The sequence below is a fragment of the Hyaloscypha bicolor genome (genome assembly GCF_002865645.1).
Source record: "Hyaloscypha bicolor E unplaced genomic scaffold K444scaffold_117, whole genome shotgun sequence".
Lineage (NCBI taxonomy): Eukaryota > Fungi > Ascomycota > Leotiomycetes > Helotiales > Hyaloscyphaceae > Hyaloscypha > Hyaloscypha bicolor.
In genome coordinates, this window is record NW_020194619.1 from 601,267 (window position 1) to 617,508 (window position 16,242).

Genomic DNA, 16,242 nt, shown 5'->3' on the forward strand with positions numbered 1-16,242 from the left:
GATAGAGGTATGAAAAGAGTGAAGTTTCCTAGCATTTGTGCATTGCTGTGATGTGCTACTTCCATTCAATGCTCCAAGTGCTCTGCCCTCTCCGAAAAGGAACAACCTCAACTCCCACCCCAGTAACCGATTCTTGAATAACCTCACCTCCCTTCCTCAACACAATCTTCTCATTACTGCTATCACTAATCCCATAGAAGTTCCTCCCATAGCCGCCCAGAAAGCCCGTCAGAATCTCCTCCGTCACCTCTTCTTCCGTGATGACCTTCCGCTCAATAGCTTGCTCCAGAGCTCCAAGCACAAGCTGCGTGGTGTATGGCTGCGTAAAGACCCCTGCTGCTGTCTTTCCTCGTCCACCTTTCTTTGCTGTCATATCGTGTGGTGCTGTCATCGAATTAGTATGGAGTTTTGCTGAATTTTTGAAGAGAGCTCAGGAGCTGAGAAGCCCGGCTCGAGAGAGAGGAATGCGTATGCCGGCTCCCGTAAAGCTCCAAAGCTCTCAGCTTCTACAGAAGAAAACAGCAATTCGTTATGGAGTAAGCTTACCACTGTCGCTGCCGAAGAAGAATTTGCCGGTGCCACTGACTGCAGCTAGGATGAGCGCTTCTCTGTCACTTGGCCACTTGGCCACTGGTTTGCTTCGTGGGGTCAGCTTGCTCTTGAACGGAGGAACATGACGGTTTTCGATGCGAGGATCTGAGAGAGATGTGCGAGGGCTATGGGAGGGACATACCAGTAGCAGAATGGATCATCTGCCCAATCATCGACTACGAGGTATAGATGGTGTGCTGTGATAGTTCCAACAACGTTAGGGCCGCATTCATTGACTGCTTCTACAGCTTCACGGGTCGTGCAATGTTCCAAGACAATTTTGAGCTATGAAGATCGAAGTCAGAAATCTTTCTCTCAGTGGACAGAAGCTGTCCTTATTCGAAGGGGTGGCAATTAACCTTGGGAAATTGGGCATGCAGGCTCTTGAGCGTCGGGAGAAAGGATGACTCCGCTGGATACAATTAGCATGGAGCGTTTTTGAATGTCAAGAGAGAACCCAGGAGCTCAAATCCAAGCTCCCAAGACGAGGATGCATGAAGTTCCTGTGAAGTGCACGAGCTCTGAGATCTCGGAGAAGAAAACAGCAACATGTTATGAGATAGGCCTTACCATTGAGAATCGTAATGTTCTTTCCATGGTCACTAGGACACTCTCCATGCAAATTCAGAACCATGCCACATTGTTCCATCGCCCGAAACACAGGATAAAAAACTTCATAGTCAAGAACCCCAGAACTCGAGTTGGTCGTGACACCAGCAGGATACGACTTGATTCCCACGATTCCTTGAGCCTTCGCTCCCTTGACGACTGCTGGAGTAATCTTCTCATGAAGATACAACGTCATCAGATAGTTGATACTTGGATCCTCTTGTTGCAGGCGTTGCTTATACGCCATAGCATCAGAGGCCGAAGTGAGAGGTGGGACCAAGTTCGGCATGGCCTGAATCTCAGAATCAGAATCATCTGTGAGAGGCCATGATCAGCGAGCTTACATAAACAGTATTGACGCCTCCCCGTCTAACCGTAGGAACGACTGCTTTCATGAGAGGCCCATCCCTCAGGTGGACATGAAAGTCCGCTGAAGCGGGTAGCTCCAGGCCATCGAACTTGGAGAGCGGCATGGCTTGCAATTGTTGTGTCTGATGAACCTCGTCAATGACTTTCAATCTTGTGCAGGTGATTCCACTCACAAGGAAAGAACCCGAGTTCTTCTGTTTTGCTTGCTCTGACTTTGGAAAAGGTTTTGGAAACGGACTGAAATCGCCAAGGATTTTTAGTGGGATGGGAGAGCTGGAGCTGAGTCAGCAGCAGCTTTCGCTTCCAGACTGTGAAAATAGGGGCCCAGCAAGAACTTTGCGGTTTGCATTTGCCAAGATCTAAACACACCAAAAGAACTTGTCACAAAGAAGATTCGATGATTAAATATGGACCGAGAGTCAACGGCAATCCAATTCATTACTCCAAACGCGCTGTCTAATCCAAACCGCAACCCGTTATTTTTCCCTCGCTTCTCCATAACGCCTCACGAGCCCTGTCAAAGATTCAAGAATGTGTATCGCTAAACAAGCAAAATGATCATCATCACCTGTCACTCAGCTACCCAGCCAGGATATTCTCGACGCCTGTCCACTTTCCTCTTTGTCGTTCTTCCCAGTAACCGTCTCTCCCACCTTTCAATTTCCACACCTCCTCACCATCATCCCCGCCCTCCACCCTCACAAACCACCTCGGCATATGCGGCTGACCCCTTTCCTCAGCCTCCTTCCTCCTAACTCTCTGTGAAGCTTCCAGTGTCGCCTTCCACGTCTCTGCAGTGTCCAGATCACCCATCTCCGCTGCCCGCTGATCAGGTCTCAATCTACAGTCCGTCGGAGGTAGCTTTCCCTTTTCCAGCTCCGTGATTTCATTGAGACCAGCAGCGAAAGTCGTAAGACCATACGTCTGCGCAGCGTTCTCGACCAGATCACCAACATGCCAGATCTCCGCTCCTGCAGCCTTTCCAGCTTCCAGGCTCCGGAGATTCGTGGTCCAGGTTCCAGTCAAGCCAACGCCAGTATGCACACCGTCGGGATTGTAACTCTCGATCTGCACATCTTCGCTTCTCCCGCTGAACATCCCCTTTTGCTTGAATTCGATGGTGGCTTTTGCGCCAGTGGTTTCATTTGTGATAGTCATGCTGCCGACGGGCTCGACATATTTCTCGCCCATGACTACGTTCCGTAAGAAAACTGTGGCGAGGTTCCAGCTGTAGAATTCATCGCTCCCATCGAGCAACCGCAAGTTTAACCTCACGCGGCCCTCGGTAATGAGCTCCACACTCTTCCCCCAAAACTTCTGCGTTGGCGCGGGAGATTGACTTAATGACCAACGTGCTGAGTCGGCTTGGATGGCCATTCTGACGGGACGGTGAGATACCTTTTCTACCAGGAGTCTAAATCCACCTGGTACTTCCTTTTCTGTCCTTACAAGTTCGAACGTTTCCCCTAGCATGGGATTGAAGGGCTTGCGGATGGCTCGTTCCTTTGCACGGTTGATACTGAATTGTGAGACGGCGAAGGCGGCAACATGGAGGATACGCTGCGTTGGCACTTTATGGGAGGCGGCTGTGTCGAGCAGTTGGGAGTATTCGCATTGTTCGGCGATACGTTGGAGGAGTGAAGTGGGTTCGTTGGCGCTGACAGGCATACTGAGAGTGCTGAGATCTTTCCCAACATTTTTGCGGAGATGACCGATCAAGCTAGGAGGCATTGTAGTTGCTGGAGGCACGATTTTCCTTCGTTTGATGGACGTGGTAATGGGAAGGGGATCTAATGACTTTGGTTTGAGAGGGAAAAGTGCTGCTGAGCCTTGGAGATGAGCGGACGAATCCTCCTCGTGAGAAGATATTGAGGAAGCGTCGGTCACAAATTCATCATCCGCTTCTGACAGCTGAGTGTCTTCCTCACTCTGGCGATCGATCACAAACACTTGCGAGCGCTCACCATCCCCAGCCTCGGCATCATAGAATTCGCCGGTTGAGGTTGAATCCATGCTGTTCCTGGTAGCAGAAACAGGGGCAGGCATCCTTCGACGTTTACTATTGGATAGCAATGTCGAGAAATCGTTGAGAACGTCATCCAGGTCCTTGAGTAACGCAGCACAGTGCTCATGCATACTGGGTTCGTCAAGCTGAGAAGAGTGCCTACCTCTTCGTGACGAGGGCGTGACACTCCCATTAGCGGTAATCGTCGTTACGGTTGCGGGTGCAGGAACTGCAAGCTGTGACGAGATACCTCGCTGGACCAGTTGCGGTGTTGAAGGTGTGCTGACTTTCCTCTTCCAAAATGGTCTCTTTTCAGGGGGCGTTGCGAAGTAATCGCTACCCTCATCGATACTGGGGCTACTTCCTGTCGAAAGTCCCAATCCTGCAAGTGCAAGCCTCTTTGTGGCTCCAGGAGCGGTGTCCTTCGAGAGTCGACGGACAGCATCTCGAGTTCCTACAATCCTGCTCACAAGTGATTCAACCTGCTCCCATTCTCGCTCTTCTTCTCGAGTCGAACTTGGAGCTTGTAATCCAGTCGTTCTGACCCTTAACCGTTGCTCAGGGGAATCCGGGGCAGACTCGGGCTCCAGTCCTCGAGCACTCTTGCTTGCCTTTTCTAGAGCTCTAGTCCACTCATCAAAATCCTTTGCATTGCCAGCCTTCAAATGCCACACTTCGGCCCCCGAATCGATGCTTATTTCTCTCCTTCTCTCGTCCGCAGCAATAGCAGCTAAGCTCAGAGGAATCGCACCTCTGAGCGCGGATGAGTTACGGCTGTAATAATATGATAGAGTGCACGATGCGAAATCCAGTGAGAAGAAACGTCTAGCATAGCCTTGCCCTCGTTTCCGCCGGCGTTTTGACAGGATTCCCACATGGTATGTAGCAAGTCCATTGTCGCTCCCGTTCCTCCCCAGAACAGAACCGCCCCTGCTGCCACCAGTCCCAAGTCCAAGGTGACTTTGTAGGCTGTCGACCGAATCCGAAGCTGACGGTCCCAAATGAGGGCTTACTCCTTTGCTTGCATTCCCTATCCCTGTTGTGCTCATTGAAGATGCGAGGTTGGACAACTGATGCGTGGTGTGTGGAGGTGCATTGGAAGGATATGTGAGAAGGACGAAAGTAGCAGATTTCGAAAATTGTTTCGAAAAGGTATTGTCAAATACGAGGCCGTACATTCCACCTTGTCCTTTCGTAACAGAAAATGTCCCCGTCGACACCTTGTCCGCATCGTATTTGCCATACCATTGTATCGAAATGAAGCCTTTCGCTCTCAACTGTTCCTGGGCCGTAGACTCGTCGTTCTTCGTAGCATTTGAGGGGCGTCTTAACTTGTCGACACCAGCATCGAGATGAATAAGGGAGGCAGTAGCATCGTCTAGATGCTGTGCGGTTCCGGTGCTACTCCCTCCAGGATGCTTGAATATTCCAAAGTTTCTGGCATGCAATCAGCATATACTCTAGCATCTAGATAGCTTTTCTTACATCGACTTCTTGTGAGGTTGAACATTCCAGGATATCGTATGGCCTTCCTCAATTTTGACCCAACGAACAATGTACGACTATGGTCCATTAGCTTCCCTGTCTGTCTTCCAGCACTCGCAGCAACCCGCCTACCTTGCTATGAATCTCTAATTGCTCCAAGCCGGCCATTTCGCAGCGGTTCCAACGATCATTGACAGCTGGCGCGTTCTCTGTCGTCCAGGAAATGTTTTGCGCGCAACCCTCGGATCCCGGATGAGTTGTTGCCTTGAGGAAGTCTGGGCGCAGTCATGCGAAGGAGCCACGGAGGGCGCAAGTGGCGGCGGACTTTACAAATGCTCTCTCAAGGTGTATTCAGCTTCTGTTTACTATTTCTGACGTACAGAGATGGTCGGTCCCCTAAATTCGTTCGCGCAGCCCTGCTTAGACGTCGCTGTTTATTTAGGTTGTCAGCTCGGCGACGCCACAGAAGGCTAATGAAAATAAGGTGTGGCGGTGTGGTGTTTCCAGATGGCGGAATGCGTAAAGAAGGAAGTTGGAGAAGAGTTTAGATATATTGGATGGATTTGAAGATTTGAAGCATGAAAGTAAGGAGGGTGAAGGAGGGAAAGGGAAGGGAGGGCCAGAGGATGGCACAAATGGAAAACGTGGTTTCAGCGCAGGCTGGTCCGGAACATCTTACAACGCCGGCAACCTGGAATGCTCAGCCTTGCGTATTTTGGGCTGTTTGCTGACTGCGCAAGGAATTTGTGCCTTCATATTGGCCGGGCTGACGTGAACCCTTGCACCAGCAAGGATAGCACCAGGGAAGCGCATTTAGTCCGAAGAAAAGATGGAGAATTTTATTCATCGCCACGTAGATCAATGCTATGGACTTCAGCCGGTATGCTTCTAGAAGCGTAGCCGCCTGGAACCGATTTTACCCCTTAAAATGCTCGCCATGATTTCCTGTTCTCCGATACTTTTAGTACAAGGGGCGGAAATGTCTGTGATACCAGTCTATAACTCCTCCCATTCATAAAGATCTTCCCTTCCATCTCAACGAGGCCGATTCGGGTCACTACTCATCATCCGCAATTTGAAGCCATTGCACAGGGCCTTCATATCGGGATAAGGACTCTTCAACAGCTCGAAAGCATTGGGCACCACTCGCACCGGCCAGGCGTTGACCTTCGCGCCTTGTCCAGCCTTGAAGCAAAGGTAGAAGTACCCAGGATGTCGTGGATCCAGGCAGAAAGCATATACAGAGCGCTTTGGGTTGGCTTCCGTATATGTAGTCAACCATTTCTCTGTAAAGTAATTGTCAGCCACGCCGCAAAGGAGCAAGAGTAGGCTTTTCTTACCTGTATCAGCCTTGCTGCCATTTTGATACTTCTCGTGCTGCATCAATTCATCCACTTTCTTCGCCATGGCTTTGACGTGATCGACAATCAATTCGTCGAGATCGCTGTAATTGTACTTCCCGCCAATTCGTAACTGACGCCCAACAGAAAATTCATTCTCTTTTTGCAATTCGAGGACATCGATGTGTTGATAGATACCGTCAGCGACTTTCCAGGTAATGGCAAGATGATCGTTGCCTTTGGATGAAGGGCGAATCACAGCATCGCCAGGGGCCTGCGAACCGAGATACTCTTCTGCCTGTGTTGAATTGAAAGGTTTGAAAAGAGGATGCTTGACAACACGTTGAGTTCGACCAGTCGCCTTGTCCTTCTCTCGAAGCTCCTCCTTGTCCTTGTGTTCCTGGACCGCGTCCCAAGTACCGGGATCGTGATCGACTCGTCTTCTGAACGGGACCCGCAGCGCCTCCTCGCGAAGAGAGAGCCTCGCAGAGAAGTTTCGTCTGTCAAGTTCAAGAAGCTTAGCCTGGGCAGTCTGTCCCATCTGGAAGATACGGTTGAGTGGTATGTCAGGCAGGTCTGAACCTTCATGCGGCTCAACCCGGCCTTCGATACCTGAATCCAGCTTCGCGATGACAAAGTCCTCCTTTGCCACTCGAATGTTGACTGAAACAATCATTCCCTCGCATAGAGATTCTCGAGTTTCTCCAGTGAGCATCGTGAAGATCTCATCTTCGGACAAAATGGAGAAGTTTCTCCTCAGTTCTTCGTAAGGTTGTTGGAGTTCCGCACGGATTGTCTCAAGAGTTGCTCGTTTGCGTTGATTGTAGTTCCGCTCGAGCTGCTCAGCGTACTCTTCTAAGATCAGATCGTTAACCTTCTCTTGTTCGTCATCCTTGATAAGTTTGCGAACAATAGCACCAGGGCCGCCTTCATCAACCTCAGCCTTCACATCTTCTTCATCCAATTCTAAAGCATCAGCAGCCATCTTACGGCCCAATTCGTAATCTTCTGGATGCACTCGAGTATTGTCAAGGTAGTCTGATGTTGGCGAAGAGCTGTCGTACTCGATGGACAGGAAACTGGCGCAATTATTCCACACTCTCGGTCCAACGACAGGGAGTTTTCCGCTGTCAGGGTCACCCACAAGCTCGTCTCGAGTGTTCACAACACCACCATTAGCATTGATTGTCTTGAGAACAGCAGTTGCCTTTCTTGGTCCAAGACCGCAGACAAATGGTAGCAAGGTCGCTGTATATGCGTCGGCTATGGCTTCGTTGATGTCAACACCACATAGATTGACCATGTCAACCATGGCGGTATCCAGCTGCTTCCGAAGCTTATCTTCAGGGAGGAGTTGCTGGCATGGGTGAAACGACAACGAGACTATATCTTTCCCAAGTGCAGCATACTCCTTCATTGGATTTTGCAAGTACTTAGCCAAAGCAACGCAATATCGGGTAAGTGAAGTGAAGGTGGGATGATCGATGGCAGCACGCGGGCTATCTTTGTACAGTCGAGCAACTTCATCGTTGACCACTACAATCTCAAGTGGTTCGCTCCGATCTTCGCCGGAATCTGGATCTTCGAAGTCCGCCCCTCTCAGGTCCTTCTCCGCGACCAAATCGCGAATGCTGGTGATGAGCTTGTGTGTCTCAACTGAGAAACCACCAATACCAAGCACGTCTGGCTTCCTTCTTTGAACCAATTCGACAAAAGCTTCTCTGGACCTCTCATCACGAGAGAGATTGTCAAATTTGCCGTGCTCCAATACTCTCCCATCTTCTTCTACCCAGGCCCAGCAGACTGCGTCGCGATTGGGATCGCCATTGCCATTTGATAATGCCAACACTCGAGGAATCGTACCGAGAATCATGCCTTTCGGTTTGTAGGGTGCTTGATCGAGCTTTTTCGAGTATTCTTCTCGGCAGATTTTGAGGATGGAATCTTGACATTCAGTCCTCATGCTCTCCTTAACACCCTTAGTGATAACCCGCTCAAGCTTTTCAAACGCAATATCAAGAACCTTCTGGCGTTCGTCATTCCAAGCATCGGCAAGTTCGCTGAAGTTATCGGATGCAAATTCAGCAAAGAGCTGCTTTCGAAACTCTCGTTCGCTCTGTAGTGAAACCTTAACCTCTAGAAGCCCTTCTTCCTCGGCCTTCAACATCTTCAAGAATATCTCAGGCTTGTTGGCAATGTCGCTAAAAGTCTGGTTTTTGAGGTACTTGAGCTCATAGTACGGATGTTGCTCGTCAATCTTCCGAAGACCCTTTTCAGTTCTGTGACAATTGATAACTCCCATTATGTAGTAGCTCATACGGAAATGCTTTCGCATACGGGGGTTAACGAACAGCTCCTCGGCGAACATCTGGCGTGCAGCAAGCAAGACCCCATCGCCAGTATTGAATTCGCTATCAGAGATCAATGTGTCGGCGAGATCGATTGGCGTGAGAGATGAATCTTCGGTGTACTGTTTTCTGCCTTCTCGTAAGGCGTTTTGAGCGACTTGATCAGGAGTTATACCATATGCTCGAACAAGATGGTATGCTTTCCCTCTCCTGATGCGATCAAAAATCGTGGATTTGCCTCCGGGCCGTCGCTTCTCTTTTAACTCACCGTTCGTGGCAGCTAAGTCCTTGATCTCTGTGGAATGTTGAAAGTAGATGTAGTCTTGAATATCTTGTAGTTCTTCCATGGTGACCGCAATGGGAAGCATAGCCTCGACAGTCGGGTCTCCCACACCAGCAGCTAATTTCAAGTTATCGTAGGTCTTCTCCAGAACATTTCGTTTTTCGATCAGAGCCCGAAACTTCAAATCAAGCTCGAGTACACGCCAGAGATCGTCCTGGTTCAACAGCTTCTCGGCACTGACAACGATCTCATCCTGGTCAGCGTTATTGTTATCCCGAAGCCTGGTAGCATGGATGAGGTAGTCTTTGCGATGTTGGAAGACATATGGGACCTCCACCTCGTCGACTACGAAGAATTCCAAAACTTTGCCAATCGCTCTTGTAAAAGGGCCCTGAAGATCGCTGTGCAGTTGCTTCTTTGGCCAGATAAGGCTGGTAATCCAACGAGCTTCCTCCTTGAATTGATCATCAGTGATTTGGAGATTCTTATATGGTAATCGGTCCAGCTGGAATCGTTCTGGCTCGTCTGCCCATCGAATCTGGTTGTCCTCATCCGTGAGAAGCTTCTCTGAAAGTTGTGACGGCTCGAAGACATCCTTCAGTTCCAGATTATGATCACCAGCCTCCCTGGCCTCTGCCTCATCCTCAAGGGCCAAAGCCCAGTCGTAGTCTTCCCCATTCCCAAATATGGCCTCCATGTCGTCCAAGGCATCCTTATCAAGGCCAGTTGCTTCTGCTCCGCCAACATATCCTCTCTCTCGTGGACGGGCAACCTCCATCTCCTCCTGATGTCTCTGCCTCTCGTCTTCATCTTCTAATTCGTCTTCCTCGATGAAGTCCGCGAACTCGTCAACTCGGTGGTGATCTGGTCGGGCAAATCCGCGTTCGAACTCATGCGGCGCATCAAGTTCCTCATCATCTGAGAAGATCTCGTCCAGGCCACGCTCTCGATGTTGTTCGCCATCGTCTCGATGTCCACGCTTAAGGCGCTTGAGTTTTGGCTAGATGGGGGGTTAGACTGAATGTATCCACTGTTCCCCAATGGCGCATACCTGTGCTGCGGTTTTCCTTTCCCATTCAGGGTTTGCCTCTCCAATGAGATCCAAATCTTCCTCGTCCAACACTGCTTCTTCCTCCTCGCGCTCAGCCCGTCTTCGTTTCTTGTCTTTTCGACGACGGCGCTCTCGTTCCTCCGGCTCCTCGTCTTCGTCATCGATGATAAAGCCCTCGCGAACCTGGTAAGGTGTCAGCAAAAGGCGCATAGAAATGACTTCCTAGGGGGCCTACCGCGCGAGCAGCCTCCTCATCATCGTCATCTTCCTCCTCTTCGCTCGAGTCGTCCAGCTCCCCATTGATACGCGATTTGCCAGAAATAGGTTCGCCGGTGTCCTCGTCGAAGGACTCATCATTCTCTTCGTCGTCAACGTCGGCCTCTCCTTGGATCAGATCTCGCATTGTGCCGCTCATCTTGTGGTGGAAGGAAGATGGTTCAGGAATGGGGAAGAGGGGGAGAGGAGACAATTAAGTACTCTCGAGGAAGCGGGGTCTGGGAACCGGCAGCAGTTGAGGTGGTGGGTGAATGGTGACCGTTGCCTAGGATGGTGATGGTGATGCTACTGACGGCTATAAATTTCGCGATCCTCACTTCCGCGTCTGGTCTGGTGGTCGTTGCCGACCAGGGGTGTTGCACGTGATATGAATTCCTTCAGCCTGCCCTGAGGTGAACAGAAGAGCGGTAGTCGCTCGTGTTCTTCGATCAAGCCAAGTTGGATCACTCGAGCAATCCCCCTTACTACGGATCACCGCATTGTCGCATTGTCACCTTGCCAAATCTCCAAAGCTCTCTCCATTCTGGTGTCTCGACATTTTAGAATATCACAATCCGCAATCCAAACGAACGTCCAACTTGGATACAGTAAGTAAGCACATGGAAAAGCCGTGCCGCTTTCTCGGAGAGGGGCTGGGCTGGAGGTGCTGCCAACAGCTGGTGAGATCGATCCCGCGCGGCAAGCAGCCGCTCTTCTGCACCTAATGTGGTACTGGTAATGGCCAGTGACTTGAGCTTCAATCTAGCCTTCATTAGCACCAGCACCAGCACCATCACCATCACATCATCGCCCACGCGGCCCTGATGCATGAATCCTCAAATAGCTTGCTTCTAGAAGGCCTTGTGTGGGAGCTTCCGGATCGCTGATGCTCGTCTCTCGAGAGTCGAGCCTTGCGACGACGAATCCACGAATCCACGAATCCACAGTCAAGGATGCGTACCTTACGCAAGCAAGCTTAGGCGGGCCTCCAGCACTCACTCACGCCCAGTCCCCATGTAGAAACCTTAAAACCATGAGACAGACGTGTTTGTAACTCCAGTCCATGCGGCTCCCTGTCTGTCCCCTTTCCAAAATATCTTCCAACCTTGCGAACATTGAACTCGAGAATTGTCTTTCACCTGAGCCTGCCTTGCCTGCCTTGCCTTCTTACCTGCCCTCGTTCCCTGCCCTCGTTCCACAAAGCAGCGCGCTTCCCCACGTTCTTGAAGTAGCGCCGAACGCCAATCCGCTGCTGTTGGTCGACCAGAATCTCGACCCTGACAGTTGACTGTAAATTCTGCAACTACCTCTGCAACCCTGCGTATACTTACCAGGCCCAGAAGAGATTCCGATAAGATTGCTCAGGGGTCTATGCTCTCTCGATATTGCCTCCGTATCACCTGCTATCCTCCAACATTGCCTCCCCTCACTTGCTGGCGCCATAAAAGCTACAGCACTCCGCCCGCGACTCTCGACATCTTACCGCCTCGAGTGCCGGGCACAGCTCGCAGCAACTCGTCACAATGTCGGAAGCCATCGGTTCAGTTCGCACGCTGAAGCGTAAAAATGTGAAAGGGCTCGCTTTAGCTGCACCAGCGCCGCGAACAGTCGCACCTTCTGAGAGCGATCTACAGATCCCTGGCGGCAACAGTGGTGAGAATGCAAGGCAGACCGCACAACTAGAGATCGGGATCGAGTACAAGCTGGACCTGAAGAGGGAGGATTTGGAGGTCTTGAAAGACCTGGGACACGGAAACGGAGGCACTGTCAGTAAGGTTCGACATATGGCGACGGGAACCATCATGGCAAGAAAGGTTAGTGGCAGCACAGAGGCAGACTTCGGGGTCGTGGCAAAGCCTAACTGGTATTCTTCTAGATCATCCACGTTGAGGCCAAGAAAGAGATGCGCCGTCGGATTGTTCGGGAGCTGCAGATCATGCACGATACCAACTCGGAATTCATTGTGAACTTCTACGGAGCTTTCCTGAGTGACAACAACGATGTTATCATGTGTATGGAATATATGGACGTTGGGTAAGAATTTTGGAGCTGGATGAAGAGTGTCTGCTAACTATTCCTAGTTCGTTGGATAGAATTTCACGCCAGTTTGGTCCAGTCCGGGTGGATGTGTTGGGCAAGATCGCAGAAGCAACTCTCGGTGGACTCACCTACCTCTATACCAAGCATCACATCATGCACCGAGACATCAAGCCATCGAATATCTTGGTAAACTCCAAGGGGCAAATAAAGCTCTGTGATTTTGGAGTATCCGGCGAGTTGGTTAACTCTGTAGCAGACACTTTCGTTGGAACGTCGACATACATGGCGCCCGAGAGAATTCAAGGCCAAAAATACACGGTCAAGTCAGATGTCTGGAGTTTCGGTCTTGCCATTATGGAGCTGGCTATTGGCAAATTTCCCTTCGATGCAAGCGAGCACCTTTCGGACGGCGATGGAGCACCATCTGGCATTCTGGATCTCTTGCAGCAAATTGTGTACGAGCCAGCACCGAAGCTTCCAAAGAGTGAGGCCTTCCCGCAAATTCTAGAGGACATGATACAAAAGTGTATGGCGAAAGCACCGGAGGAGCGACCAACCCCACAAGAACTTTATGTAAGTATCAACTGAAGAGGCCTAATAAACTGTTCTAACCTTCTCACAGGAGCGAGAACCCTTCGTACAAGCTGCCAAGCGTACACCTGTTGACTTGAAGGAGTGGGCTGTAGGCTTGATCGAGAGAGATAACCGAAAATCTCATCTTGCACCGCAACTATCTCCATCTACTCAACAATTACTTCGCTCTGGCGACTCGCCAACGGGACCTTACGCCACAAACTCTCCAGATTACTCTCTGCCAACACCAACCTCCGGCGATATTCCAATTGGTGGAGGTGACGTGCGATCCGCAATCACATCACCGCAGTACACTGATCGTTCACCAACCAAGAATGGTAGCATTGGGCGTGCAGGAGGTGCTCCTTTCCACCCTGGACTTCCACCAAGAGTGTCTACCACCAATTCTGTTCCTAAAGTCACAACCCTAAACGCACCCGACCAAGCTTCCAATGGACCCTCAAGTGCTGGCGCTGCCACCTTCTCTACAACGACACTTCCAATGCGACCCGCACCTCCAGCGGGACCATTACCCCCGCCTCCCGTCCCTCGAAAGGAGGATTCGGATTTGAAGAAGGAGAGTCGGCGACAAGCAACATTTGGAAATGGTCTGTACGGATCTGGCTATCCAGCGAGTGGTACAGGTCAATAAGCCCAGCAACCTCGCTTCTGCATATTCTTCTCATCCTCCTCTTCTTTTCTCGAGACCGCTATCACCCATGATGCATATCTTGGCGCACCATATGTTTGATTCCACCTTTTCTTTTGTATCATGCATGTCACTTTTGCAATTCGAATGGGCAATCTGAACCTCTGAAAAAGAGGAAGTATGGAAGTCTTAAATGAAAGTACGGCGGTGCTTCAGGCGTTTTAGACAAGCAAACTTTACGATTCTACTTGTGATCCCTTCTGCTTCATCTTGGCTGTTGATATGTGAAATCTCTCCCGAACCTTGATACAATGTCAAGATCAAAATGCTTGGCTGATCGAGTCCATGGAATCAATATCCCAAGCCACCCTGAAAACGTCTATGGAATTCAACGTTGGAACTTCTACAGCAGCGATAATCCTCATCCCTAAACCGCACTGCTCTCTCCCTTCCCATCCCTCAGCGCGCCCGCCGCCCTAGCCTTCGTATCACTCTCCTCATCCCCCTTCCCAATCTGCCCCACAAAGCCCTCCTCCAGAATACTCACCAACTCAACCAATCTCGAAATGACCAGGTCAGTATGCTCATGCTGTGCCAGATGCACATTAACCTCGTTCGCAAGCAGCACCGTCGCGGCACCGGCCCTGAACCCAGCCGTCATGTCGTCTATCGAATCCCTGTGGTGGCGTCAACACTTATCCTTATCATTATTACTATTTCTTGAGATGTATATAGGTGGCAGTTGCTTATAGTCTCTTCTCCGCTACACTGAGTATGAAGAAATGGAACGAAAGAGGGACGTCATGGGGACGCTGACTTACCCCACCATAATGAAGTTCCCTGCATCGCCAACTTCCTCGCCGTTCTCCTCCTTCGTGAAGCCCCAGGATTTTGCAATGTGTAGGATCCCCGCTGGCGATGGTTTCGGGGGTTTGAAATCTCTGGTCACAACTTTCTCTGTTAAAACAGCTGCGAAATAAATTATAGACGGTAGTTTGGCATACCAGGAGAGAACTCAAAGGATGGTAAGAACTTCGTCAATAAGTGATTTACAGGGGCGTCAAAATTCCTTGTGCAAATACCGCGTGGGATCTTTCGAGAGTCTAGGTACTCCATTAAAGGGACGATGCCGGGTTGTGGTTGTTGAGATACCATAGCCTCTCGTTCTATAGCTCGAATTTTCTCGAGGGCAGCGGCTTCTTCATCTGGAGAGAGCGAATGGCAGTGATCGAGGATATCCACAGACTTGTCAATGCCCAGTGCTTGTCTCATTAATCTAGGTAAAGGAGTCAGCAGTTTTCCTCTCCGAAAAAGGACTTTAACCAAATTGAGTGAAGAATTCCCATCTGGACTTCTTGCTTACTGAAACATGTAATTCTGTGGTAAGCTGGTCACATATGTTAGCTTCAGGTTCTGTAAAGGGGTAATGTACGCGGTTCAAGATAAGGGATGGTAGGACATGTGAGGCCAAATAGGAGGGGAAAAGAAGTCAGTTGATGAGAATAATAAGGGGTAACACTTTGGGCGTTGTTTCATGTAGATGAAGGTAATAGCTGAGCATAATGTTCGAAACAAAGTTTCAGGATTGAGCCTCTGAAGTGTACTAAACAAAAAAGGGTTAAAACACTTGCTCTGATAGCCCACCTGCATTATGGACCCAGGTTATCATTCTTTCGGGGGTTATAGCCAGCTCCAGTACTCGATCGACCAATCCTGGACGTACATTACTGTGGCAAGCATTGTAGGCGCGCTTGCGCGTGACGGATGAAGTGATCCAGTCAGTCGAAGCTCCATGAATCAATAAGGACCAAATGTGAATGAAATTAATGGGGGATCCTAAGTACAGAAATTAAAACAAGTAAGTTATATTTTGAAATCTATAAACCTCAGATAGGACTCTGAATTCTACTTGTGACTAGCACTTGCAACAAGCAGCGATATGAATGGCTACTTCATCCTTAGTATACTTGAAATATTCATGACATCTCGTGCTCCAAGAATTTATGCTCATGGACTCCTCCATGGCCAAGTTCACAGGACTTCCTTTTGCTTACAACGAATCCTCGTAAGACAAATTTATACCACGCACTCAAGTCGCGTGCTTTGGTTAACGCCGTAGATCTTTCCCCAGTGACATGCAATATTGCCACCACAGAATCTGAAGCATCTGAGTCACAGAACCGAACAATAGCATGGAGTTGAGATGGCACTGGCCAGCTCCTCAGGGCCATCATCATCCAATATAAAAACCGTGCCGCTCTCACAACCTCTCCACCACAGTACCTTTCGGAAACAAACCCCCAAAACAAAGCAAAGACAAATCAAACTCACCACAAAGTCCCATCAACATCAAACACAATCCCCTTCAGCCTCGGCAGCCCCTCAGTCCCCTTATCAATCCCTGCCCCAAGCGGAGCGAACCGTCTCGGCTCCTTGGATAATCTCGTCGTCATCATAAACGTTCTTCTGCACTGCAATCGTTGAGGATTTGAGAATGTGGAATGTCTAGGTGTTGTCGTGAGGAGTTGGTAGGTTTTCATGTATGGTTTGGAGATGTATAAATTAGGTTGTGTGACGTTGGAGAGCTTGAGTTCGTTACCAGTTGCTTTTTGGGGACGTGATTGGCATCAAGCATTAGTCATCC

At 49.9% G+C, this 16,242-nt stretch overlaps 5 protein-coding genes across 5 annotated transcripts; 1 reads left to right on the forward strand and 4 right to left on the reverse strand.

Moving 5' to 3' along the window:
- Positions 1-12: 12 nt before the first annotated feature.
- K444DRAFT_615345 (Dihydroorotase) lies at positions 13-1,782 on the reverse strand. Its single transcript, XM_024880712.1, has 7 exons — positions 1,743-1,782; positions 1,545-1,691; positions 1,162-1,492; positions 951-1,003; positions 734-876; positions 547-638; positions 13-384 (listed from the first exon to the last, which is right to left on the reverse strand). Exons 2-7 carry the CDS (start codon positions 1,671-1,673, stop codon positions 56-58), a joined length of 1,077 nt encoding a protein of 358 aa, XP_024733809.1. The 5' UTR covers positions 1,674-1,691; positions 1,743-1,782; the 3' UTR covers positions 13-55.
- Positions 1,783-1,981: 199 nt separating this feature from the next.
- Positions 1,982-5,712, reverse strand: K444DRAFT_654069 (oxysterol-binding protein). The gene is made up of 3 exons (XM_024885918.1): positions 5,192-5,712; positions 5,060-5,136; positions 1,982-5,011 (listed from the first exon to the last, which is right to left on the reverse strand). Exons 1-3 carry the CDS (start codon positions 5,225-5,227, stop codon positions 2,149-2,151), a joined length of 2,976 nt encoding a protein of 991 aa, XP_024733810.1. The 5' UTR covers positions 5,228-5,712; the 3' UTR covers positions 1,982-2,148.
- Positions 5,713-5,874: 162 nt separating this feature from the next.
- On the reverse strand, positions 5,875-10,638 carry K444DRAFT_593548 (transcription elongation factor Spt6). Its single transcript, XM_024878309.1, has 4 exons — positions 10,317-10,638; positions 10,082-10,264; positions 6,400-10,030; positions 5,875-6,345 (listed from the first exon to the last, which is right to left on the reverse strand). The coding sequence occupies exons 1-4, from the start codon at positions 10,494-10,496 to the stop codon at positions 6,095-6,097; spliced, it is 4,245 nt and encodes a 1,414-aa protein (XP_024733811.1). The 5' UTR covers positions 10,497-10,638; the 3' UTR covers positions 5,875-6,094.
- Positions 10,639-11,767: 1,129 nt separating this feature from the next.
- K444DRAFT_39070 (kinase-like protein) lies at positions 11,768-13,847 on the forward strand. Its single transcript, XM_024872437.1, has 4 exons — positions 11,768-12,150; positions 12,213-12,370; positions 12,418-12,949; positions 12,999-13,847. The coding sequence occupies exons 1-4, from the start codon at positions 11,860-11,862 to the stop codon at positions 13,599-13,601; spliced, it is 1,584 nt and encodes a 527-aa protein (XP_024733812.1). The 5' UTR covers positions 11,768-11,859; the 3' UTR covers positions 13,602-13,847.
- A 4-nt stretch (positions 13,848-13,851) lies between these two features.
- Positions 13,852-16,171, reverse strand: K444DRAFT_615349 (HAD-like protein). The gene is made up of 5 exons (XM_024880713.1): positions 15,930-16,171; positions 14,962-14,985; positions 14,603-14,874; positions 14,420-14,549; positions 13,852-14,275 (listed from the first exon to the last, which is right to left on the reverse strand). The coding sequence occupies exons 1-5, from the start codon at positions 16,136-16,138 to the stop codon at positions 14,026-14,028; spliced, it is 885 nt and encodes a 294-aa protein (XP_024733813.1). The 5' UTR covers positions 16,139-16,171; the 3' UTR covers positions 13,852-14,025.
- Positions 16,172-16,242: the final 71 nt, after the last annotated feature.

What these genes read in the sequence shown, in the direction of transcription:
- K444DRAFT_593548 (XM_024878309.1), bottom strand. Translation starts at nt 10,496, where the DNA reads ATGAGCGGCACAATGCGAGATCTGATCCAAGGAGAGGCCGACGTTGAC. An exon ending in AAAGGAAAACCGCAGCACAG is followed by an intron (nt 10,031 to 10,081) that starts GTATGCGCCATT and finishes CCCCCCATCTAG; the next exon opens with CCAAAACTCAAGCGCCTTAA. An exon ending in TGGCAGCAAGGCTGATACAG is followed by an intron (nt 6,346 to 6,399) that starts GTAAGAAAAGCC and finishes ATTACTTTACAG; the next exon opens with AGAAATGGTTGACTACATAT.
- K444DRAFT_654069 (XM_024885918.1), bottom strand. Translation starts at nt 5,227, where the DNA reads ATGGCCGGCTTGGAGCAATTAGAGATTCATAGCAAG. An exon ending in AATTAGAGATTCATAGCAAG is followed by an intron (nt 5,137 to 5,191) that starts GTAGGCGGGTTG and finishes AATGGACCATAG; the next exon opens with TCGTACATTGTTCGTTGGGT. An exon ending in CAACCTCACAAGAAGTCGAT is followed by an intron (nt 5,012 to 5,059) that starts GTAAGAAAAGCT and finishes ATTGCATGCCAG; the next exon opens with AAACTTTGGAATATTCAAGC.
- K444DRAFT_615349 (XM_024880713.1), bottom strand. Translation starts at nt 16,138, where the DNA reads ATGAAAACCTACCAACTCCTCACGACAACACCTAGACATTCCACATTC. An exon ending in ATCCTTTGAGTTCTCTCCTG is followed by an intron (nt 14,550 to 14,602) that starts GTATGCCAAACT and finishes TAACAGAGAAAG; the next exon opens with TTGTGACCAGAGATTTCAAA. An exon ending in GGGAACTTCATTATGGTGGG is followed by an intron (nt 14,276 to 14,419) that starts GTAAGTCAGCGT and finishes ACGCCACCACAG; the next exon opens with GGATTCGATAGACGACATGA.
- K444DRAFT_615345 (XM_024880712.1), bottom strand. Translation starts at nt 1,673, where the DNA reads ATGCCGCTCTCCAAGTTCGATGGCCTGGAGCTACCCGCTTCAGCGGAC. An exon ending in GAACATTACGATTCTCAATG is followed by an intron (nt 1,004 to 1,161) that starts GTAAGGCCTATC and finishes AATTGTATCCAG; the next exon opens with CGGAGTCATCCTTTCTCCCG. An exon ending in CTTCTTCGGCAGCGACAGTG is followed by an intron (nt 385 to 546) that starts GTAAGCTTACTC and finishes ATTCGATGACAG; the next exon opens with CACCACACGATATGACAGCA.
- K444DRAFT_39070 (XM_024872437.1), top strand. Translation starts at nt 11,860, where the DNA reads ATGTCGGAAGCCATCGGTTCAGTTCGCACGCTGAAGCGTAAAAATGTG. An exon ending in GAACCATCATGGCAAGAAAG is followed by an intron (nt 12,151 to 12,212) that starts GTTAGTGGCAGC and finishes GTATTCTTCTAG; the next exon opens with ATCATCCACGTTGAGGCCAA. An exon ending in CAACCCCACAAGAACTTTAT is followed by an intron (nt 12,950 to 12,998) that starts GTAAGTATCAAC and finishes ACCTTCTCACAG; the next exon opens with GAGCGAGAACCCTTCGTACA.